The sequence below is a fragment of the Cajanus cajan genome, chromosome 7, assembly GCF_000230855.2.
Source record: "Cajanus cajan strain Asha chromosome 7, NIPB_CcT2T_4, whole genome shotgun sequence".
NCBI lineage: Eukaryota > Viridiplantae > Streptophyta > Magnoliopsida > Fabales > Fabaceae > Cajanus > Cajanus cajan.
Genome location: NC_138523.1, coordinates 59,280,369 through 59,303,793, shown reverse-complemented (window position 1 = coordinate 59,303,793; position 23,425 = coordinate 59,280,369). Strand labels below are relative to the sequence as shown.

The window sequence follows — 23,425 nt, the reverse complement described above, 5'->3', positions numbered from 1 at the left end:
TGTGAATTCAAAGATGTGAATTCAAAGTTAACGTTTAAGATCCAAGATCGTCCATACCAAAATTCATATCCACATGCCAAGCTACGTTAAGGGACACACGGGAAGATATAACACTATAATTACTCAATTAAACACAAACTTCATTTCTTTTCCAATTAATCGTCCCAGTCACAGGCCACGATCTCTCCCCAATGCGCAGATCAAGTCCATTGGTATGCTCTGCTCACCGCATCAAATCAAATAAAGTCAATTTCATTAGTTATAATTAAGGGTTAAGATATATGTGTTTGCATGTGAAAAAACAATATTACACTAATTAATTCATTCCTACCTCATCATTAGGCTTCGGGTCATTCTCTAACTTTTGGTTGTTGAATCTAGGAATTTCAGCATCTAAGAGAACATAAAGAGAGAGAGCAAAAAGTTTAAATAAGATAGGAGAAACATGCCCACAAACAACAACATTATAAGTAAGCGTTGGTAGTAACCAGTAACTAGTAAGCAGAACATCAAAGACTTTTTAAGAATTCCATCACTGCTCCTCTTAGCAAAACTATTTTGAAGCCCGTTTTCTTTACTTCTGTTGGCTCCATCCTCATAAGCTGGCTGATTGACTAATTTGGGTTACTTTCGCAAAACAATTTACGTAAATGGTGCTGTTTTTAAACTATTTACACTTTAGGGCATTTTTTAACGGTGTCGCTATGGGTCATAACGACACCAGTGACATGTGAATTTTTATAACTCCAAAAAAGTCATGAAAGTCATATTTACAATGTCGTTATAGTTTATGACGACACAAAACGACTTCAATGAAAGTCGTTATAGCCTACAATGTCACATTTTTAATATAAAATAAATTTTTTTAAAAAATATAAGTAAATAGTTTTAAAAAAAATGAAAAAGGAAGTTTATAAATACAAATTTAAATGAAATTCATAATAGAAATTAAAATTTGAAAAAAAGAAATTAAGTTAATAATTTAAATAAATAAAAAGCGTAAAAAAATAGTGACTATAAGTCATAACGCTACTTTTATAAATATTTAAATAGATAAAAAAGAAAAAAATGTATAAAATAAAAAAAATTATAGAAATAATAAATTTATAAATATGAATTTATATGAAATTGATAATATAAATTAAAATTTGAAAAAAATAAATTAAGTTAATAATTTAAAAAAAATAATTTACTAGAATTAAATAAATTTTTGTAAAATAATTTACTAGAATGTTAAGTATATAATAATTTTTAACAAATATATTTTATTTAAAAATTATGTATAGTGTATAATAAAAAATGAAAAAAATAAAAATAGAATTTATTTATATAAATAAAAAAAAAAAAAAAAAAACACAGAAATGAATTATAAAATAATTTTCTTTAAAAAAATTAGTACAATAAATCTAGAGAAAAAAAAACCCAATAATTCAAAAAAAAATAAAAATTTTGAAAGAAAAAAAACTGATATCGTTATAACCCATAACAACACCAGCTTTTTTTTTTTTTTTTACCTAAAGTCGCTATGGGTTATAATAAGTAATAACACAATGTCGCTATGATCCATAGCGCCACCAACCTATTTTTTTTTTATAGTTTTTTATGTTTTTCTGTCTTAGTTATTTTTTTCAAAATTTTATTTTTTTGGTAATTCTAACTTAGTTTTTTTTTTCAAAATTTTATTTTTTGGTAATTGGATCATTTTTTTTCCAGATTTATTTTACTAATTTTTTTTTAAATTTATTTTATAATTCTTTTTTTGGTATTTTTCTATATTTTTTTTCTTCACTTTTTTGTGTGTGCGATTTTTATTTATATTTCTTTCCTCAATTTTATTTTTTTGTATGTTTTTTTTATACTAGTTTATTAAAAACAGGTTTGACATTTTTTTTCTTTTTATTTTAATTACTTATTTTTCCCTAGTTTTTATAAAATTAATATATAAATATATAAATTTAATTTAATTTTTTAATTTGTGTAGTTTTAATTAAAAATATAAAAACAAAAATTTTAAAATAAAACATAAATATTTGCAAAAAAAAAAAAAAATATGCAAAAGGTGTCGCTACCCATAGCAACACCCTTTTTTGTTTTTTATTTCTTTTTTTTTTAATTACTTATTTTTTGCCCAATTTTTTTAAAATTAACATATAAATATAAAAAATTTGATTTAAATTATTTAATTTGTGTATTTTTAATTAAAAATATAAAAATGAAAATTTAAAAATAAAACACGATTATTTGTAAAAAAAAATTATACAAAATGCGTGACACCATGACTCATAGCGACACTAAGTCACTATGGCCCATAGCACCTCTTTTAAAAAATTCATATAATTTAATTTAAAATTATATTTTTAAAAAACTTAATTTTATTTTTATAAATATATAATAAATAATTCAGTTTATTATTTTTATTTTACATTTCTATTATTTTTATTTTTTTTTTATTTTTTTCTTATACAGTGTCATTACGAGCTACATTGTCTTTGTTAGTCCATCAAGTGTGCTGACCCAGCTTATAACAATATTGATGTGACTCATTCCAGCCCAACCTAAACCAAAAAAAAAATGTCACGTGTCACGGGTGTCACTATAGGTCATAGCGACACCGTTGTAAACAGTCCCAAATGTAATTAATTACAAAACAGCCCCATTTGGGTAAAATGTTTTTAAAAGAGTCCCACTATGGTAAAAAGCCTCATAAGCTTATCAACATAAAAATAATAATAATAATAATAATAATAATAATAATAATAATAATAATAATAATAATAAAAATAAAATAATGTATCCATAAAATTGCAAATTGCATATCACCTGGAATTATGATTGGAGAACTTGATTCTTCTTCAACATGAAAAAGAAGAACTGTGTATGAAATTGTTCCTCCTGACTTCATTTGCTCAAAAATACATACATCCCCTATTTCCAAGTTATTATCCTTAACAAAATCCTTCCAACCAGTAGAAAGATAAAGTTGCCCATTGCATCGATTCACACATAACTTGGCATCCCATGTTCTATTATCAGAAGTCCGAAGAATAACTTTGTCACATTCCTTTCGTTGGTGCTTTCTTATAAATCTGCTTGGCACGATCTGTTTCAATCATTTATTTAACACCAAAATACCAATTAGATCAAAATTAAGTTAGTGACAAAGTTTTGAGGTAACTTAGCCATGAATCAATATTTTCATTGACAAATTGTATTGTTAATTAATAATACGATATGTAAATTAATTAATATAAAAGCAAAATTTGTAATCGTTTCAAATGCGTTACACATACATAATTGGTCTGCTTTGGAAGAAGGGGGATCCATACCAGATTACTTTGAATGTATGTTTTTCTCATTTGTATAATGATGGAAGTGTTAGAACAGAAAGCCTTGGCTCTTTCTATAGCAGATTGCTCCTTATCAATTGGAATGACCTTAGATTTTGAAGGTCTCCTATCGGCATGCATGATTTCTTCTTCACCTGTTAAAGAATCAATGTTACAAAAACATAAAGTGACATGCAATACCATAAAGTGCACTCTCACCTCTAATTTTAGGCATTCCATTATCAAATTGGTGTACATGAGTCCTTCGAGATTGAGTACCTCTGGTTTCAACATCTTGCCTTGGAAAAGATTTCGGTTCCTTTCTTGGATTGGTTTTCAACTTCTTAGTTGAACGAGAAAATGGTAAGGGGGGTTTTGCCCTCTTACTCTGGCGTAAAGAATTACTACCATTCTCTTCTCCATCAGAAGTTACTTCCATCAAAGGGTACCTTATTTCCAAGCCAGTTTGATCAAGTATTATAACATGAAACTGTGACTTCCCCACATATTTGAACACCAAAAGATGGTCCTGATCCAAAGAATAGAATTCTGCAAATTTCTTCCATTTATTAGTTAACCAAACATCAGCATCATGTTTTTTGCATCTCAAATTCCATTTAGCACCGTTAGGAAGTAGAAGGAGTACAGGATTAGATATTATTCCTTCCCAACATTCGTTCACAAAACTTCGAGGAATCCTCTGTCAGAAACATATTATCAATAGCCTTCAAATATATCGATGTTAACATAATAAAAAGTGAAAAGGAAAATAGCCCTCAAGGGCCAACGCTTCCAAAATCTAAGTGATTGAAAAATGAAAGATTTGAACAAAATAAAATGTATGGATAACTTGCATGATCATGAAGATGAATATAGATTAAAGCAGCCATGCTGGTGCTAAATATGAAAATTTAATTTTATTGATGGTACACATGCATGCAGTGTAAATGAATACTAGTGAGGAGAGAAGAATGCATGGTTACCAGCTTCCCATTTCGAAGGGTGTCTTCTTCAATCTTCTTGAAAAAGTGAATAACACCGTAATGAGAAGACATTGTTGTTTAACGTTGAACCAGAAGTTTGATGCCTCAAAGGAGCGATCTACTTCTAGTCTACTTCTAGTCCTAAACGAACGTGGTAATCATACGAAAATGGGAAATGTCTGCTACTTGTGCACGAAATTATCAAATCTGCGGCCCCACGTTAATTACTGTCGCTGGTGTCTCTGTTACTTGTAAAGGACCTAGCTAGGGGTCACTAGTGGTAATAATTCAATCTTCTGCGGTTTCCAGATACATGTTATCATTATCTGGCCGTCACTTATTTATTTATATATTTATTATTTAATGTTTAACGTTCATGCGGTAAGTATAAAAGATTTTACTGTCAATAGAAAAATAAAAATTACCATGTATATAATTTTCAAAATAATTAGAGTAAAAATTAGTAAATTTATTATTGATAATGAATTATAATTAGAAGACAGTTTATGTTTACTGTTATGCTTGACCATTATATATATATATATATATATATATATATATATATATATATATGAAATTGCCATTATCCATTATCCTATAAACCTATTACTTCATTAATATTGTATAATACTTTACATAATATAACATATAAAATGTTTATCTTTAATAATATATAAAGTTCTTGATTACACAATTTTTTTTTTGGGACATTTTTATTTTTATAAACTATTTTTTTAACTACTCTTCAAGTAACTGTTGAATCTATTAAAACTATTTGTCATTTTTTCTTCTTTTAACGGAAACATGAAGTGTTTTTCCACTACTAGTAATTATGATGCATCTAATTCTCTAACTAATTTTTATGGTCTTATAATATAGTTATTAGAGAATCATTGATTAATATTATTTGCTTCATTTTTACTGAAAAGTCAATTATAAAATATAATTTATAAAAAAAAATATTTAAACTCTATATATTAAAGTTCTTATAATAGTTAACAAAGATCACAAATTATCGAAGATTAAAAAATATAATTTCAATTTTAAAAAAATTAAAATAAAAAGAAATTACAGAAATATTTAATCCTAATTTTTTCTTCAAGATCAAAATCCTTTTTTTTTATCACTCATGATCTATAAACGTAAATTGCCGAGATAAAATATAGATTTTGACCACAAAATAAGAACACTATTATCTGAATTTTGTCCTCACCAACTTAACGATGGAGCGCACATGTTCTTTAAATCTAAAAATTAACTACAACATCCAAAAGTTACACTCCACATTCAAACGGAAAGTAACATTTCCTTCCAAAAAACAAACCAAGAAGAAAAATAGTCGAAGCAGATGGATTTTAACTTTTGCTTCTGAAAAGATGAACTTTGAAAACTGAATTTTTTGCGCAAATCAGTTCAAAGATACAAACGTCTTCGTGTTGTATATCGACCTCCCTTGTAAACTTGAGCCAACCAGAACCGAGGCAATTACAATGGAGCAACTTGACAATCCATGATCTTTCCCCAAACAGCAACGTCACATGATCCTTCGTGTTACCAATATAGCCTTCCAAATTTCGTATTAGCTGCACAATATAATATTATCACTATGGTTAGAATTTAGAACTTAGGAGGACTTCATCATGAATATGCAAATGTCTAACGTCTAACCCCACCAGCTTGGATTGTAGATAACAATGTTTTATGAAAACCGTGAAAAATGGATTGCATGAGATGAATCTTTCAGCCAATCCACGAGCTCTAGCTTCCTTCGGACAATTCAGGCATGCTTTAGTGCTTTCACGAGTAGCCTCCTCACCTGTGAATTAATGTATCCAAAACACAAAGTAGTGTCATCCAGATCATAAGATAACACAAACTGAGAATTTTGAAATATCTTGGTGTGTTGCTAAATTAAATTAACAAAAATAATCATTATTTATTGAAGATGTCACACTAGTAATATGATTAAATTCGAAATGTAAACACAATCAAACGAAGCCTAGCTACTATAAAAATTCCAACTCTTTTGCTTAAAAGAATAAACAAACAATGGGATCCATACATCTCATTTTCTTTCGAGGTCTCGATTGTGTAACAGCATTTTGGTGAGGCCATTCATCCAAAACCACAACTGATGATTCATCATCGTCACTCTGGTTAAGGTTGTCATTTTCTTGAGGAGTGTCACAAAGAGGGTAGTGTATTTCTAGTTCAGTCTGGTCAAGTATGAGTACATCCATGTGAGAAGTTCCTTCATATTTAAACAAAACCAAATGGCCATGATCTAGGGAATAATTTTCAACAAATTCCTTCCAACCCTTTTTGAACCAAACTTCACCGTTCTGATTTGTCCAATGCACTTTCCATTCAGTTCCATCGGGAGGCTTGATAAACACTGGATTTGACAAGCCCCTTCCACATTTCTGAGTAAACTTGTTGGGAATTTTCTGTGAATAACCCTATGGTTAGTATGTAAAAAATGCTCATAATTAGAAAGTCATCTAAAACTTCACGTGTTTGCCTATTCAAATCTCCGATGCTTATATTTACGTATATATGGTTTGAATCTAATGTCTTTGTCAAAGAGAAATGATAGTTATTCAACATATTTTAAGAATAAGAGAGAAAAAGAGAAAGGAAAAAAGTTTAAAATATAATATAAACATAAAAATATATATATTATATAAACTCAAGAAATATGTGAAATGAAAATCTGACATATGGTAAAGGGTGAAGTAGGAAGAAAGAATGCTTACGATGGTGTGAAGATTTGATTTAAGGATAATCTTGAAGAAACGTATAGGCAGGATTGCGTTCTGGAGAGCAGCCATGAAGTGTTTTGTAGTAACTTCTGCTTTCTAGCAAGTGCAAGGCAAGAACAACTGAACAAGGAAGGTAAATAGTGTGTGATAGGAGAATGTACAGCTCTATGCATTTATAATCGTAGTAAATTAAAGCAACTGCTTCCTAGCTACTCAATTCTCATCATTAATACACTTGTGTCTTTTCTGGGCCTTTTCTAGTATAAACTTCCTTTCTAGAGAATTTTAATAAAAGTTCAAGTACATAAATTTATGAAAAGGTTGCATGATGCAATGGCCCCCATCCCAGATTCAATGGTTTGTACTTTGTAGTTGTGTTTATTTTGGGCTTTCAAGCCCTCCACAAAAGTATTTTTTCTAAAGTGCTATAGATTTTAAATAAAAAATTACTTTATTAATCTTGAAATATTAAAAATAATTTAATTACATTAGAATGTCGAATATAAATTATGATGTGCATTAATTTTTAAAATATTTATTATAAAATTAAGTTAACAAATCTATTTTATATAAGTGACTTTATAATTGAATGAAAATATAAAACTTTTTCAAGAGACACATACTATTGCTTCTTTCTTTAAAAAGCAATATACGAAATTGTTAGTTTAGAATATACTCAACTAATAAGATATCACTGATAGAATAATTTTTTTTTATTTATCTACTAAGATGATACTCAGCTAACCTCATTAGAATTTTTTACTTATTTACTAAGATATCACTTGTACGTATATAGGTGGTTTGTCTTCATTGTTCTATTCCAGCTACTGAACTTTTCATGAATAGATTTTTCTAGCTTAAGGTGATATACGTTGCATACATATTTCTTTTTGTTCCCTACAAAACCTTTTAAACTTGGGACAGTCTGCATTATTGTATTTGTTTCGTGTTAAACCCTACCAGCCGACATTTTCTTAGGCTAACAGATTTTATGAAAACTCTGAGAAAAGTATTGCATGATATAAAATTTTTTGCTACTTCCTGTCTTCTTCCTGTGTTCTACTTTGTCTTGGCCAATTTAATGGGCAAGTTCTTTGAGCAGGCTACTCACCTGTGGGATGCAAAAGAAATATTTAACTATAATGAAACAAACTATAATGAATTTTGTTAAATATTTAATGTTGTTTTGCCTTTTAATCTTAGATCTTTGATAATATTTCATTTTTTTTATTAAGTGTAGAACAAACAGGAGAAATATTAAAAAAAATGAAATGGTGCAATCATATTATGAAACACACTCGTGTTTACCAATGTGCACGATGGTACTTTCTTAAGAACACCGATAAACAACAAAACACATTCTCATTTTTAATAAAGCATGCATATAAATATCTTCGTGATAACTCAAACAAACTTTGTGCCTCGTGCTTAATGAAGCATCAAGTTATTAAATAATTATAGATCGTAAATTTTTTTTTACAAATTTACACTATCAAAATTAAATTTGAATATTTATATAGATAAACTTCACACTATTATTATGACTATAATTATTATTACGACTATAATTTTGATCAAGAACAACGGCTTTTCATGAATAAATTGCTTTAGCTCAAGATAATACGTAGTTCCTAAATTTAGTAAAGGTAACCATTTCATTGGCCAAAGGATTCTTTCTTCAAAATCTCAAAATTAACAATAAATGTGACATTTCTTTCCATTTCTCACAAAAAAAAAAAAAAAAAAAAAAAAGCAACTCCAACTCCATGTGCAGAAATTTAAGTGTGGCTTTGGAAAACATGAACTTTGAAAACTAAATCCTCCCTGCTAATGAGTTCAAATACACAAACATCTCCTGGTAGCAATTCACTTTCTCTTGCAAACAAGGACCAACCAGCACAGAGTCTGCTACGTGAAGTGGAGTTATTGTGACTAGAGGAGAACTTTACATTCCATGATCTTTCCCCAAACTGCAGCGTCACATACTTCTCCTTCTTCTCAATAATGCCTTTCAAATCTGGTATAGCCTGCATAATATAACAGTATAGTATACATCACGATTCACTAGAGTTATTAGAACAAAACCTACGATAGGACCAAATAAATGTATGTAAATGTTTTCATGTTTGTTTAATCATATCCTACCATCTGGACTTGTACCACATGAACTGGCTTTATGAAAAGCGTGAAAAAAGGATTGCATGAGATGAAATTGCTTGCTACTTCCTGTGCTCTTTTCTGTTTTGGCCAATTCAATGATGAAGTTCTCTGACCAGGCTTCTCATCTGTGGGATGCAAAAGAAACGAACCTTCACCTAGTTAAAGACACGTTGTGGTGCATCTTGGAAATTTTGATCCAACATGATGCTTAAAAAATTAATGGTACTACTTCCATGTTTATTACCATCTACAAACATGATACTTCTGTGTTATATAATGAGATACTCAACTTTATTTAGAAAAAAAATAAAAATAAGTCGTAATATTATGAGATTAAGAATGAAATAAACGATGAACCATTACCTGTGATATGTTTTGATTTCTGATCGGGCCATTCATCCAATATTACATCATCATTATTATCATCAATGTTGTCCTTTTCATCACAATAAGGATATTCTATTTCCAAAGAACTTTGGTCATGTATGAGTACATCAATGTGGGAAGTTCCTTGATATTCAAAGAAAATGAGATGTCCTTGATCTAGGGAATAATGTTCAACAAATTGTTTCCAACCTTTTTCCAACCAAACCTCACCATTTTGTGTTGTCCAATACACTTTCCATTCAGTACCATCTGGAGGCTTGATAAACACTGGATTTGGCAAGCCACTACCATATCTCATTGCAAACTTGTTGGGTATTTTCTGCAAAGAATCTATTGGTTAGCATGCAACAATGCTGATATACATGCAACACTACTTACCTGAAGTAGAAATGCTTACAATCCTTTGAAGATTAGTTTTAAGAATGATCTTGAAGAAACGGATAGGCAGCATAGCATTCCCTCTGTGATCATGAATATTTACCAACACCATTCTCTGTTGGATCTCACGTACCCCTCTTAAGTAATTTCTTCACACAGCAAGATTTATATATAATCAGACTCTGTTAAAACATTTCTATTAAAAATTTATAGAAAATACAAAAGTTTGTAGTAAAAAGTGAGTGTTCCTAGCCATTATTGTTATCATAAATAATAAGTTACCTTCCTCCTACCCAATTGTCATTATAACCCTTCTATATCACTGACGATATGGGAGAAAGAAAAAGCTTCTTTGATATGAATATTAATTATCAATGTCTGTGAAAAGACCATAAGAAAATGTGATTATGGCACCCCTGTAATGACAATATAGGCCTGCAAACTTCAGAATATGATGGCAGTCTCTCATAGTCATTTTACAAGCACGCAAGCATAAATCATAAGTTGTGTGTCTATTTTTCTTTCATGATACAATAATGTTGCAGACTTGGCGTGTTACAACTTCTAAATTCATAATTATCCCAGGTGAAACATAATATGAACCAACCAAAAAGAAAGATCCCATATTTCATAACTACGGGGAAAGAAAAGAGAAGTTTAATTTTCTGAATTTCTTTTAGAATTTTTAATTAGTATCTTAAATTAAAAAAATATAATTTAGTCTTTTATTTTTTTTATTTTTTTAATAAAATATCTGACGTTGATAAAATACTAACAAATTATTATTTTTGTGACAATTTCAAATCACCATAAATTAACTTCAAGATTCACTTACAATAATATTATAGAAACTTAATAATTTTCTATAATTTTGAATTAAATGTCTGAAATTAGTAAAATCTTCATAGATTACTATTTTTGTGACAATTACTATAAATTAATTTGAGAACTCACTTACACAAAGTTGTAGAAACCCAATTACAAACTTTGGAGAATATGGCATTTGTATTTTTAAATCTCTTCCGCATTTTGCGACAAGGTTTATGACTTATTCAGCCTCCTTGGCTAGTAATAAATTCAAGGTTTAATTTATTTTTTCATATTTTTATAATTTCACAAACTTTATCGTTTAATTTCTACAATAACAAATATTTTATTTTAATTTTTATACATATTATTTTTGTTCAATTTTATTCTATGTCATCCATTTTTAGAAACCAAAATAAAAGGTTTATATGATTATAAAAACTAAAAAGAAAAGTTCATAAAATTATAGAGGCTAAATTTTTTTTGGTGATCATAGAAACTAAAGAAATACTACTAGATTTTAATCCTTTAGCAACATTTTTTTTGTTTACATTTATTAAAATGTTACTATATATTAAATAAATATGTTATTTTGTAACATTTTTGAAAAATGTCATTATAAGTAGAGTAACATTTTTTATTTCAATATTATTCTTTCTAATTATTTTTAAAATTAAAGTCTCATATCGAGTAAAAAAATTTTACATAAGTTATTTTGTAACATTTTTTTGAAAAGTGTTACTATAATTGCTTCTAAAATCAAAGTCCTACGTCAAGTCAAAAAAGTATATTTTTCTTATATCTAATTGTAACTCATAATTAAAGTTTCACATCGAATAAATTAATTACTCATAAAGAGTATATATACTCATATAGTTATATTTAAAATAAATGAAATTTGATATTCTATATATAATTAGTGGTGATTAACTAAAAATGTCTTTCCCTAAAAACTTAAAGAACTCCTAGAAGTTTAGGAGATATAATAATTAATTTTAATATTTAAATTAAAATTAATTATTATTTTATAAAGTTATCAAAATCTTGACAACATCATTAAAATGTTACAAAAATACTATTTTGATAACATTTAAAAAATATTACCTAATTATGCAAAAGTGTTATTAAAAGTCTTTAGCAACATGGACTATATACAACATTTGATAATATGTTGGTAAAACAATTTAGTAACATTTATATATAATTTAGTAACATTTTTCAAATGTTGCTAAATATCACTTGTGTTGTAGTGAAAAAATATTATACATATATAAAGACTAAAATGAAGCGTTTTAATTATAGAAATTAAAATGTAAAATCTCTAAAACTATAAGAGCATCTCCGGTGGGAGTTGCTTATAAGCAACTCCCATCCACTTTAAATGGGTCCCACTGTGCCACGTCATTTATAAGCAACTCATACTACATTTTTACAACTTTTGCTCCAATGGCAATTGCTTATAAGCACCTCAACTTTTTTACAACTCATATTACACTTTTTGACACCTCAATTTTTTTACAACTCATATTTCAATAATAATAAAAATTATATAATAAAAAATATAACAAAAATTTTAATAATAAAAAGAAATTACATAATAAAAAAATACAAAAAATTACAATAATAAATACAGGGGTCTCTCTCTCGTTCCACAGCTTCCTCCATCTTCTCCTTCACACCCACTCTCACTCCCACTCGAATCCCACCCTCTCGGAGCAGGCGGCGGCTGTTGCTGGCTAGGACGGGGCTGAAGCGGCGCGAGCCTGGGCGCGTCCGGATCTGGAGACGGTGGACAACATGGCGGTGCAGTGCGGGCGACGGTTCGGATCCGGAGACCGTGGAGAAGGTGGCGGTGATGGTTTCTTTTGTTTGCAAAACCATTGTGCACTTTCTAGCAAAGATCCGCACGAACCAATGAAAGCTCTCCATTTCAAATTTCACAGTGCTAAGCACCGTTGCTTGCTGAAGCTCCGGTTCTAAAAAAATAAGAACTTCTCATGCCACGTAAGATTACTCCAATGACAAATGCTTCTAAGCTCCGTTGCTTAGTTTTTAGATACAGCACAAGCACCTCCCGCTGGAGGTGCTCTAAGATACATAGATAATTATACCTCTAAGTTTAAATTACACAGTAAGTTGTTTCCTTTGGTTTTATATATGGTAAATGACTTTTTGTGCAGTTCCACAACTCATCGTATATATATTCTATTCAACAGGATTTGCAACAATAAATCTGGTGGGATAATGGACAATTTTTCCATACTATAGTTTGCATACTATACGCATCAACCATTTTTTTTTTTTTTTGAAGTTGAAGAATATTTTTCGGCGTACTATAGTTTCAGATTGTATTTTTCAACTTTGTGTTTAAAATTTTGGATGACATCACGCTTATCTTTTGTTACAGGTGGCTTGTTTTAAACTTTTCATGAATAAATTTTTCTAGCTCAAGGTGATATTGTAGTTCCAAATTGGCAAGGGCAATCTCATATTATTTCCTGAATATTTCAAAAATAACAATAAGCAAAGATCTCTTGATGGAATGTGATATTTCTTCACATTCTCTACAAAGCAACAGCTCCATTAATCTTGCCTTTTGAAAACATGAACTTTGAATACTGGATCATCCCTGCTAATGAGTTCAAATACACAAACGTCTCCTGGTTGCAATTCATTTTCACTTGCAAACAAAGACCAGCCAGCAGAGAGTCTTCCAAATGAAAATCTTTGACTAAGGAGCAACTTTACATTCCATGATCTTTCTCCAAGCTGCAACTTCACATGCACATACTTCTCCTTCTTCTCAAAAATGCCTTTCATATCTGGTACAGCCTGCATAATATAATAGTGTATATCACTAGTTATTAGAACATAACCTAGGTAGGATACAGGACCAAATTAATGTACATGTTTCATGTTTAATCCTACCAGGTAGCTTTCTAACACATGAGCAGGCTTCAAGAAAACCGTGAAAAAAGGATTGATTGAGATGAAACTGCTTGCTACTTCCCTTGCTCTAGTTTGAATTGGCCGATTCAATGATGAAGCTCTTTGACTAGGCTTCTCATCTGTGGAATGCAAAAGAAAGAAACCTCACCTAGTTAAAGACACATCTTATGTAGCAACTTTTGAAAATTTAGAAATTCCATGATTGGTGAATTGCACGCTTGCTTTTATTAGATATCATAAACAAAATATTTGATCTGACATGATATTGAACATGTAAAAACGAATGCTATTACTTCTCATCTATAAATATGATGATGTTTACCTCTCATTTGTTCTTCATCAGTGTGATCAAGGTTGTCCTTTTCATCAGAAGAAGGATATCGTATTTCTAGTGCACTCTGGTCATGTATGAGAACGTCAATATGGGAAGTTCCTTGATATTCAAAGAAAATGAGATGGCCTTGATCTAGGGAATAATGTTCAACAAATTGTTTCCAACCTTTTTCCAACCAAACCTCACCATTTTTTGTTACCCAATACACTTCCCATTCAGTGCCATCAGGGGGCTTAATAAACACAGGATTTGGCAAGGCACCTCCATATTTCCTTGTAAACTTGTTAGGTATTTTCTACAAAGAACCAATTGGTTAGCGTGTAACAATGCTCGTGCACTTACCTGAACTATGTGTTTCCTAATCAAATCTCTATATCTTATATATATATGAAATTTCAATCTAATATTATCAATATCAAATATCACAGACATGGTTGGCAACGTGCTAGAAGACTAATTAAGTAGGAATGCTTACAATCCTTTTAAGATTAGTTTTAAGAATAATCTTGAAGAAACGGATAGGTAGGATAGCATTCGCTTTGTGATGATGAGTAGCCATGGATGAAGTTTGAAGTGGAGATGATGTCACTCCTATACCAAGACCATTGAAGCTAACAATTGCATCTGTCAAATTTGGTGAGTACTTAAGTGAAGCTATTCACTTATATATGATCCTAAATAAGCCATCTTACTCAATTGTCTTGATTCGTGATTATTTTTTTTGTGGGCCAGATTATGTTTAAACAATTAAACATCACACTTTTTATTCGGAGTATTTTTAAAAGTTTATTAAGGGTGTTATTTAAAAATCAATAAATAAATATTAGTATATAGCAGTAATGAAAATATATTAAAAATCACTGTCAGATTATGAATTTTTTTTCATAGGAGATGTTAGCTTTTATTCTCTAATCAATAACCTAAAAATGTTTATTAAGATTTTCCATCTTAAATTCAAATAACCTATAAATTTACTTTTGTTTTCCGCATATAACAAAAGTGAACCATTAGAGTTGGTCGGAATCCTAAGTTGAAATTTTATTTTTGTCATTAGAATTATTATTTTTTACAAATAAAAAAAATACAACAAAGTAGTACAAGATAGAGAGATGAAATAAAAATTAAAAATAAATATAAATAACCCTCTCTAGATTTTTTTTATTAATATAATAGTATCTTCTGACTCTCTAATGTTTCATTAGAAAAATATTCACAGAACCCGTTAGGTCCACAACATAAATTATTTGCTATAGTTTTTATAAAGCAAAATAGTCATGTTGACAAAAAAAAAATAATCCAACATATAATTCTCATATTATTTTTTTTATCTGCTTTAATATATATATATATATTAGAAATAATAATAATTACATACAATGAACCAGGGATTCATTTACGGGGAGATCAGTTTGACTGTGAGTTACTCTTCCTCGAGTCTTTCTGGCATTTAATCTATCGTTCTTAGTTTACATTGTAAATTGAAATGATCAATCGTCGTTTGTCAATTTTTCAGTTATTTCCCTTCAAATATGAGTCTTCTTCTACTTTCAAGATATACTAAAATTCTTCAATAGCATTAAAAACAAAAGTTAGCTGTAACAAGAATACCTCTTCAATCTTCATCATCGAATATTTTACTCGGGTCAATCTGTTCTGTATTCAATTGGGCCAATTCGGGTTCGGTTCGTTTACTTGGGTCAATATGCTGTGTATTGAGTTAGGCCCATTACATGGCTGGAAAGTGGTATCACAATTCACAACAGAGTAGTGAATGGTTTACGAGTGATGGAGGTAGTAGTTAAGGATAAAATGGTCTCCAATAAGGCAAAAAGTAAATGTGTACGCCAAACAAAAATAAATTAGTATTCTCTCTCCATGTAAAAATAACTAATTTTATCCTTATTAAAAAAATGGTCAGATAAATTTAATTTTCATAATCTTATATAAAATATATATTACATTTATTAAAATATTTTAATTATATTTATTATAAAAAAGTGCTCTTATTTATTATCTTAAAAGAAACTTTTTTAAAATATTCAATCAAATTTTTAAACAGAAATTATTTATCAACAAAATCAAATCATATCAATAACCTATTTTTATTATTTTAACATATAAATATAATCTGTCAAAAAAAAACAATGAAATATAAAATTAGTTCAAATAAATAATAATAATAATACAAATAATTGAAAATAATAATTTTTGAGAAGACTAAGTTAAATTTAAATAAAACTTTTAATTTTTTAAATATATATATTATAAGATAAAAAGTAATTCCGTAACCCTGAGGCTGAGGCGTGGAAGAAAGGGTAGAAGCGATCTGATCAGAGAAGATGGAATTTGAAGGATCATCGAAGAAGATGATAGCGACGCAGGAGGAGATGGTGGAGGCTAGGGTTCCCCTGGCTTACAGAGACCAGTGCGCACACCTCCTCATCCCTCTCAACAAGTGCCGCCAGGCTGAGCTCTACCTTCCCTGGAAGTGCGAGGACGAGCGCCACTCCTACGAGAAGTGCCAGTACGAGCTTGTCATGGAGAGGATGCTTCAGATGCAGAAGATTCGCGAACAGCACCGCAATTCCAACTCCAAACAGCCCCTTATTCTCATTCCCAAACCCGCCAATGCCTGATTCCTCATTCCTCATTCCTCATCCCTCATTCCTTCCAACACTGTAAGCTCCTCTCCTCTCCGATTAGGGTTATATATACCAAGGGTTTCCCCCAATTAATACTCGCAAATTCTTCAGTTAGATGGTAGATCTTGAACTTGGGATGTTCTTCTGCCTTTTGCTTAGGATCTTGACTATTACCTTTGTGGTGCAATTGGTTTGTGACTTGTCTCAGGCTTCTGAGGCTTTAAATCAACCTTTAAGTTTTAATTGCAAAAGCTGTGAATGGTAGTCGACAATTAAACAAACAATATTTCCTCTCTCTCTTTTTTTCTGATTAAATAATTTGTCACAAGTGAGGGTTATGAATAGGTGAATTTAGCATACTGCAGAATCTCTGATTCCATTGGTCTCTTGTTTTTCCCAAGCTGGGGTGATATATCGTTTTTATGCATTGTAAGTGATAACAAAGGAGCTATTTCACCCTAGAAGTGCTAGAATTGTTGTTAGCTTTGAGATGTCTGTATTTGTAGGTTTTGTTTCCACTTTGATAGTTTTTACATGCTCTGTTGATCTTCTTACCCGCTCCCACTCCTCCTAATTTTCTATTGAGTTGTTGCACTTCCTAAATGTTATTTGGTTCACGTTCTTTTGACAGGAACCTTTGCTTGGGACAGATGCTATTTCATGTTTTGCTATTGTATGGGGTCAAAGTTACCTTGGAATGTTTGTTCAAAGACTTCTTCAGACTTTTATGCTTTATTTATGGCTATTTCCGCTGTCATGGACCCATGTTGCCCCTTGGATGAAATAAATTTTCTTGTTAACATTTCATAAAGGGAAAATATTAACTGATTGGTTTCATATGCATCTTGTCCATGCTCTTGATCACTTATAATAGCTGACGAATTGAGATATTTAAGGGCTTATTTGCATCTTGTCCATGTTCTTAATTGCATTCCTGGCACTGCCATTTGTTGGTCTTTTTTTCCTGTGAATATATGCTATATCCGCAACCAGTTCATTTCTGTGCTGTATTTCGATAAATATGTTTGATCATATTAAAAATGGGAGGATTCTGGGATGCCGTGAGTTTTATGATTTTTGGATTTTTCATCCTCTGGGCTTGGAGTTTAGTTTTATATACGAGGATGCTATTTCGATGTTACTTTTCTTCCTTGAATAGTTGGATTGAGTGTCCCGAATCTTTGTAAAAAAAAAAAAAAAGAAATCAAAAATGGTTTCTGGATGCCCGAAATGTGCTTCTCTCCCCTTTTGTAATCATAATTTAGCTAAAATGTTATTTTTAGTTTAGGTCAGGCATCAGAGTATCAATGGTTTTGCAGTTAATGTCTTACACAGGCAACATTATTTCAATTTTGTGCATGTTATTGTCATTTGTAAATTTGGTTTATTTTACCCTTAATAGACCTTTATTAAATGTTTAGAGGGTTTTAGAGTATTCACAATAGGGTATCTTAAGTGTATCTTAAACTTAAGTTACTGTATCTTACATCTTTTCTCCATAGGAAACAATTTAGGGGACAATATGAATTGCTTATTTTTAACCACCTTTACCTTATAAAAGTTATAATTGCTTAACTTAAAAAGTTGTTTTTTTTGGGTCCAACTATAAAACAAAATTGGTTACAAATTAAAAAAATAATGCATAAAAATGAGAGTATCTTATGAGTTGTTTAAAATTTTAGTGTTGAAGTGAAAGTGTAGTGAGTTGTTTATGAGTTGTTTAAATATGACAAGGCAATATGGAATTTAATAAAGTGATTTAAGATACATGTATAAGATACACCTATTGGGGATGCTTTTAGATATGCGAAGTTCTTTTTTTCTTCTAATTTTAGAAGATCATTTTTTTATATACACGTAGATTGGAAATGGTCAAATGGAAATTGATATGGAAGTTCCAAATTGGAATAATGGGAGCACAATTTTCAAGATGGGAAATAGTTATAGGCCCAACTCCCTGTCTGGTACAATTGTACAAGGGTCGACGGTGGTCCTGATTATGATTCCAATGAGAAATAAGAATTCCTAAATTTTCAGCGAGAGCTGAACCCATTGGCAAAGTATTTTCTGGGCAATCACGAATAGCTTCCAACGATATATTGCAAAGTAATTGTTCAAGTTAGTAGCCTATAGTTTTATTCCATCGTGTTTAGTAAAAGCGTTATACATATCAGTGAAGGTTCATGATATATACACTTCCTTTTTTCTATAAGTATATCTCCTTTTAAAAAATATAATTAAATTTTTAAAATATTTTTATTTTTTAATTTTTAATTTTACATCTACAACATTTAATTTAGTACTTTTTTTTCACACATCTTCCTTTTTTTTTTCTTCAATTTTTACATGTATCCCCTTGCCTTTTCTTATCTCACCTATTTTGGTAGCATATGAAAATTAAAAGAAAAAAAAAAAGTGTGTGAAAAAGAAGAAGAAAGTAGCAAATTGAAAATTAAAGGTGTAAAGTTAGAAAAAAAAAATTACAATATTTTATAATTTAAAAAAAAATAAAGGAGGTGTACTTAAAAAATAAAGGAGGTGTATATATCATGCGAGCCATCAGTGAAATGTTCGTTAACGGAAGTGATCAACGAACTTAGAAACCACTCCAGTTTCAGCCCAATATTTCTTTATGTTCCCATTTAGATATTAGGCCTAGGCCCAATTAAACAATTAGATAGTCACTCCCTAAGTTCTAGGAAGCATTTCGCATCAGTAGCATTCTGTTATTGGCTATGGCATGTGATTATACTATAACATTTCCGTGTCTCAGAGTTTTATACTGTGGCATACTGAAACTAGGGATAAAAGAAATACTATAAGTTAAATTTCTAGGCCCACTAACGATTTCCAAACAATGATTGGATTTCATAAATTATGTAGAAGTAAAGAGCTAAAATATTTAAATACTTTGGATGTTTGCTTTAATATCATCTAGTGGTTGAAGTACACAAAATCTTGAGATGTTATAAATTTAAGGCATCTTCAATGGAAGCAACTCATTTGAGTTGTTTCATGTATTGAAAAATGAAAAAAATGGTCTCTAGTGTGCCATGTCAGTATTAAGTAACTAAAACACAAATTTACTCCAATGGTAAGAAATTTTAAGAAATTTAACTTTTAGAATTTTTTTCTAATCATTTATGAACCAACTTTAAATTTTTATTAAAAAGGATAATTGCACTACAATGAAAGAAAATAAATTACAAGAAAAAATACATAATAAGTAGATATTAAAAATAAAATAAAACAATAGTAAATACATAAACATTATATGAAATTAATTTTCATCATTATTATTTTCGAAACGTTTCCAAATATGTTCAATAAGATCTGCTTGAAATTTGGTAATGAACGATTACTTAAGGATGCAACTCTCTCTTCTTCAAGCAACTCATGTTGTCACGTCAGAGTTCTCCAATGACAAAAAACCGGGGGCTTGAGTTGCTTTATGGGACAAGCAACTCCCATTTCTTTTCTTACCACTAATCCCCTTTGACCTTTACCTGACTTGGTAGGATTTTAGATTTAAGCATGATTTTAATCCGTAATAATAACGTTTTTCACTTTAACTTGTGCTTTAAGGGGTTTAAAAGTATGAAGGTATAAAAGATGGTGTCATTCATTTATTCAATTTAAATTATAAGAAAAATAATTTAGAAGTGTTTACGATTTGATGAATTAAAATAAAGTAACCTTATTATATATTTAACTTGTCCCTTAAAAGTAGCCAGAATAAGTGGAATATATATATGGAACGTAAGCGTGAATAAAAGTTAATAGAATATTAGGACTTTTAAAACGTTTCTTATTGTGTCGAGGGAATGAACAATGATTGAAGAAGAGGCACCTACCACCTTGACTTTACATTCTCAAGGCATTGAATTTGAATTAAATTAAAAACTAAAGTTTGAATTTGTTGTGGTATGTCCGTGCTCTTTCGATGAAGCAGTGATTTCCAGTGCGACTTTTAACCAAAAACTTCTGGTGTGATCGAGAGATTTTTATCAAATATCCAACTTTGACATATTTTGTGTGGTGGGGTTCAAGACAAACCTTACGTAGCTGATTGCAAGGTAGTAAATCTAAGAGAGTCTAACTTTATTATTGAAATATTATTTTTACATGTTTAATGTTTGTATATGATTGTTTTGTTATAAAAAGAAGAAAAAAAATTAATTAATATCAAAATTATTTATATTAAAAAAAAAACTAAGATTAAATGTTATGTTCCTTTTCACAAACAGATATAGAGGCTAGATATTATTCTTGTAAGTTAGCCTCGACTCCTAGACAGGTGCCAAATGTTCCTATCGTAAGTCCGGTTTGCTTCCTCTAGCGCCAAATATTCCTACCATTCCGTTATTATCGTTAGGGTCACCGTATTTGAGGTATTGTCTGTTTTGGCGCTCGTTGGGCTGTCACGATTTTGTCTTTAAAAGGCGTCTCGATGGATTAAGGAGAGAAAGTGTTTATAAACTAAACTTAGCCTCGACTCCTAAGCGATGTGAGACTTTTAGGCATATCGGAACAGATACTATTAAACTTTTATGTTAACAAAAGTGTGGAAAAAAATAATATTTGAAGGATTATATTCACTTCCTTTATGGATAATATTTACTTCCTTTGTGTGTGCTTATGATACAAAAATTAGTTATTACTTTCAACAATAGATGTTTTATATTTAATTCATGGTTAAAAAAACATAATTATGTAACAGTTAGCTATGTTTGGCAAATAATAGATTCATCCAACGTCACACGAAATCATGATGTTAATGTTTACGGTGGAAGTAATTTTACAGATTCTTTTTATTCGAACTAGCACAAGAAGTGTTTCAATTTAGGTATTTGACCCTTTTATGAAATGAAATGCAAAACGAGAGATGGAGTAGAAAGTTTCAATGATTACTTGTTTCCAAATATTCGTCAATGATTAACAGGCAATAATGTTCATGCACATAAGCACTCAGATAAACCGAATGAACAATAGATATACTAGTAATACAAATCATGGTTCACTTCGTATAATGATCAAATTACAATTAAAATGTTGAAGCATGTTACTACAATTACACAACTACACTATGTGATTAACAAAAGCAAAACTACACTAATCCTAATCCTAAAAAAAGAAAAGAAATGTGGCCGAGAAGTGATCATACTCAAAAATAATTCTTTGCACGAAAGCCATATGCGCAGGCGGTGAGTGCTTCAGAGTTCAAGTATGAATTTTCTGACCCCTGTGAAGATGCATAACTCTTGTATTTATAGAGCCAATCAAGAGCGGTTAGTTTCGTGCATGTATGCCATTAGAGGATAATCGCTATCCACTATGCTTATTACATGGCTTTAAATCGTAACTTCTCATAATCGTTCATGCCTTGTTTTATCTTTCTCGATTCGGTCCTTAATAACCACCTTAGTGCGCCTTAACTGTCAGGAATCTCCAATAACTTCTTTTCCCACTTTTTCGAGCTCTATTCGACCAATCTCTATTCGACTATATCCTAAGTACAAACAATCAAGACTCATTATAAGTTCTCAATAGGTGTTGATTTTTATCTTTCTTTCGAGCACCTTCGTGAATGTAGCTTTCGACTCATATGGTTTTCGAGTAGCCCTAACAAATGCCCCCCTAGGAATTCAGTCTTGATGAATCCTGATGAAAGAGAACTGAATTCCTATCAAGACTTTCCATCCTATCGAGAATTATGTTCGATTCTTCCTTGAATTTTGCTCATTCCTTGGTAACGGGTACTGCTTTGATGAAAACCTATTTCTGACCACCTATTTAATGCACTTTACCGTTATGATTTGATATTGATTGCTCTGACGGCGCATGCGTACGTTTCCCCATACATTTGTCTGAAAAAACATTTTTGGCGGTTGATTTGAACTGATTTGACTTAATATTTTGTATTTGAATTAATACTGACCCGTTTAACCCAAGGCCCATTTACCTCGTTTAAGACCTCTTTTCACCCTAGGGTAAAACCACTTTCATCAGTTTCTTTACGCACAAGTTTTCTCTCATCGTCTTCTCGTGTTCTCTGATTCTTGGCTCGCCATTCTTTCTCTTCTTGGATTCACGCCTTTCTTTGACTCTTAATACTATCATGGCCTCTTCTGCTGCATCAACATCAACAACTGCCTCTACCCTTTCTTCTACCAAGGCCACTGCATCATCTGCCCAGACTGCTCCTTTGCTAATGACTAGTGCCACGGTCTGTACTATGAAAGATGGAGACGAGACCTTCGTCCCTAGTACAGACCGTGGCAACTTCCTTACCAATGTAATATGATCAACCTCCCACAATTAGACCAGTCCTAATAATCCATATTATCACTTATATAAATCAATGTTAGTATTTAAAGTGTATTTGATAAAAGAAATTATTTATTTTTTAAGAATAAAAATCATTAATATTGAGAATCATATATAATACTGATTTTTAAATGTATAATTTCTGATAATAATTAAAATAGGTTTGATTGGTGATAAATATTTTTAAAAATATTTATATATGTTTTTTTAAGGAAACAAATATTTATAATAGATCTTCACCTAAAAAGTTTAATTATTTACCATATTAAATTATTTAATAAAAGTAACATGATATTTATATTGCAATAAAAAAAATTGTCAACTCGTAAAAGTTAAATATTTATCAATCTATAATTAAAAAAAATTTCAT

General features: G+C 30.2%; 4 protein-coding genes and 1 long non-coding RNA gene across 6 annotated transcripts; 2 read left to right on the top strand and 3 right to left on the bottom strand.

Moving 5' to 3' along the window:
- Positions 1-18: 18 nt before the first annotated feature.
- LOC109795728 (B3 domain-containing transcription factor VRN1) lies at positions 19-4,496 on the bottom strand. The gene is made up of 6 exons (XM_020355249.3): positions 4,310-4,496; positions 3,546-4,026; positions 3,327-3,481; positions 2,821-3,100; positions 332-393; positions 19-219 (listed from the first exon to the last, which is right to left on the bottom strand). The coding sequence occupies exons 1-6, from the start codon at positions 4,379-4,381 to the stop codon at positions 169-171; spliced, it is 1,101 nt and encodes a 366-aa protein (XP_020210838.2). The 5' UTR covers positions 4,382-4,496; the 3' UTR covers positions 19-168.
- A 576-nt stretch (positions 4,497-5,072) lies between these two features.
- On the bottom strand, positions 5,073-7,794 carry LOC109795660 (B3 domain-containing transcription factor VRN1). Its single transcript, XM_020355146.3, has 4 exons — positions 7,066-7,794; positions 6,372-6,756; positions 5,983-6,125; positions 5,073-5,892 (listed from the first exon to the last, which is right to left on the bottom strand). Exons 1-4 carry the CDS (start codon positions 7,138-7,140, stop codon positions 5,665-5,667), a joined length of 831 nt encoding a protein of 276 aa, XP_020210735.1. The 5' UTR covers positions 7,141-7,794; the 3' UTR covers positions 5,073-5,664.
- Positions 7,795-13,386: 5,592 nt separating this feature from the next.
- On the bottom strand, positions 13,387-16,219 carry LOC109797639 (B3 domain-containing transcription factor VRN1). 2 transcript variants are annotated; one of them, XM_083060317.1, is made up of 5 exons: positions 15,695-16,219; positions 14,562-14,710; positions 14,075-14,381; positions 13,732-13,871; positions 13,387-13,635 (listed from the first exon to the last, which is right to left on the bottom strand). In XM_083060317.1, the coding sequence occupies exons 2-5, from the start codon at positions 14,643-14,645 to the stop codon at positions 13,387-13,389; spliced, it is 780 nt and encodes a 259-aa protein (XP_082916443.1). In that variant the 5' UTR covers positions 14,646-14,710; positions 15,695-16,219. The 2 variants fall into 2 exon arrangements, with proteins under 2 accessions (XP_082916443.1, XP_020213331.3); XM_020357742.3 differs by lacking the exon at positions 14,562-14,710.
- On the top strand, positions 13,492-14,078 carry LOC145949661 (uncharacterized). The gene is made up of 2 exons (XR_014428034.1): positions 13,492-13,628; positions 13,735-14,078. It is a non-coding gene; the product is annotated as an uncharacterized LOC145949661 (long non-coding RNA).
- Positions 16,220-16,363: 144 nt separating the features above from the next.
- LOC109797374 (NADH-ubiquinone oxidoreductase B18 subunit) lies at positions 16,364-17,565 on the top strand. Its single transcript, XM_020357396.3, has 2 exons — positions 16,364-16,764; positions 17,360-17,565. The coding sequence occupies exon 1, from the start codon at positions 16,426-16,428 to the stop codon at positions 16,720-16,722; it is 297 nt and encodes a 98-aa protein (XP_020212985.1). The 5' UTR covers positions 16,364-16,425; the 3' UTR covers positions 16,723-16,764; positions 17,360-17,565.
- Positions 17,566-23,425: the final 5,860 nt, after the last annotated feature.

What these genes read in the sequence shown, in the direction of transcription:
- LOC109795728 (XM_020355249.3), bottom strand. Translation starts at nt 4,381, where the DNA reads ATGTCTTCTCATTACGGTGTTATTCACTTTTTCAAGAAGATTGAAGAA. An exon ending in CCCTTCGAAATGGGAAGCTG is followed by an intron (nt 4,027 to 4,309) that starts GTAACCATGCAT and finishes TGTTTCTGACAG; the next exon opens with AGGATTCCTCGAAGTTTTGT. An exon ending in CATACATTCAAAGTAATCTG is followed by an intron (nt 3,101 to 3,326) that starts GTATGGATCCCC and finishes TGATTGAAACAG; the next exon opens with ATCGTGCCAAGCAGATTTAT.
- LOC109795660 (XM_020355146.3), bottom strand. Translation starts at nt 7,140, where the DNA reads ATGGCTGCTCTCCAGAACGCAATCCTGCCTATACGTTTCTTCAAGATT. An exon ending in AATCAAATCTTCACACCATC is followed by an intron (nt 6,757 to 7,065) that starts GTAAGCATTCTT and finishes GGTTATTCACAG; the next exon opens with AAAATTCCCAACAAGTTTAC. An exon ending in ACCTCGAAAGAAAATGAGAT is followed by an intron (nt 6,126 to 6,371) that starts GTATGGATCCCA and finishes ATTAATTCACAG; the next exon opens with GTGAGGAGGCTACTCGTGAA.
- LOC109797639 (XM_083060317.1), bottom strand. Translation starts at nt 14,645, where the DNA reads ATGGCTACTCATCATCACAAAGCGAATGCTATCCTACCTATCCGTTTC. An exon ending in AAACTAATCTTAAAAGGATT is followed by an intron (nt 14,382 to 14,561) that starts GTAAGCATTCCT and finishes GGTTCTTTGTAG; the next exon opens with AAAATACCTAACAAGTTTAC. An exon ending in TGATGAAGAACAAATGAGAG is followed by an intron (nt 13,872 to 14,074) that starts GTAAACATCATC and finishes TGCATTCCACAG; the next exon opens with ATGAGAAGCCTAGTCAAAGA.
- LOC109797374 (XM_020357396.3), top strand. Translation starts at nt 16,426, where the DNA reads ATGGAATTTGAAGGATCATCGAAGAAGATGATAGCGACGCAGGAGGAG.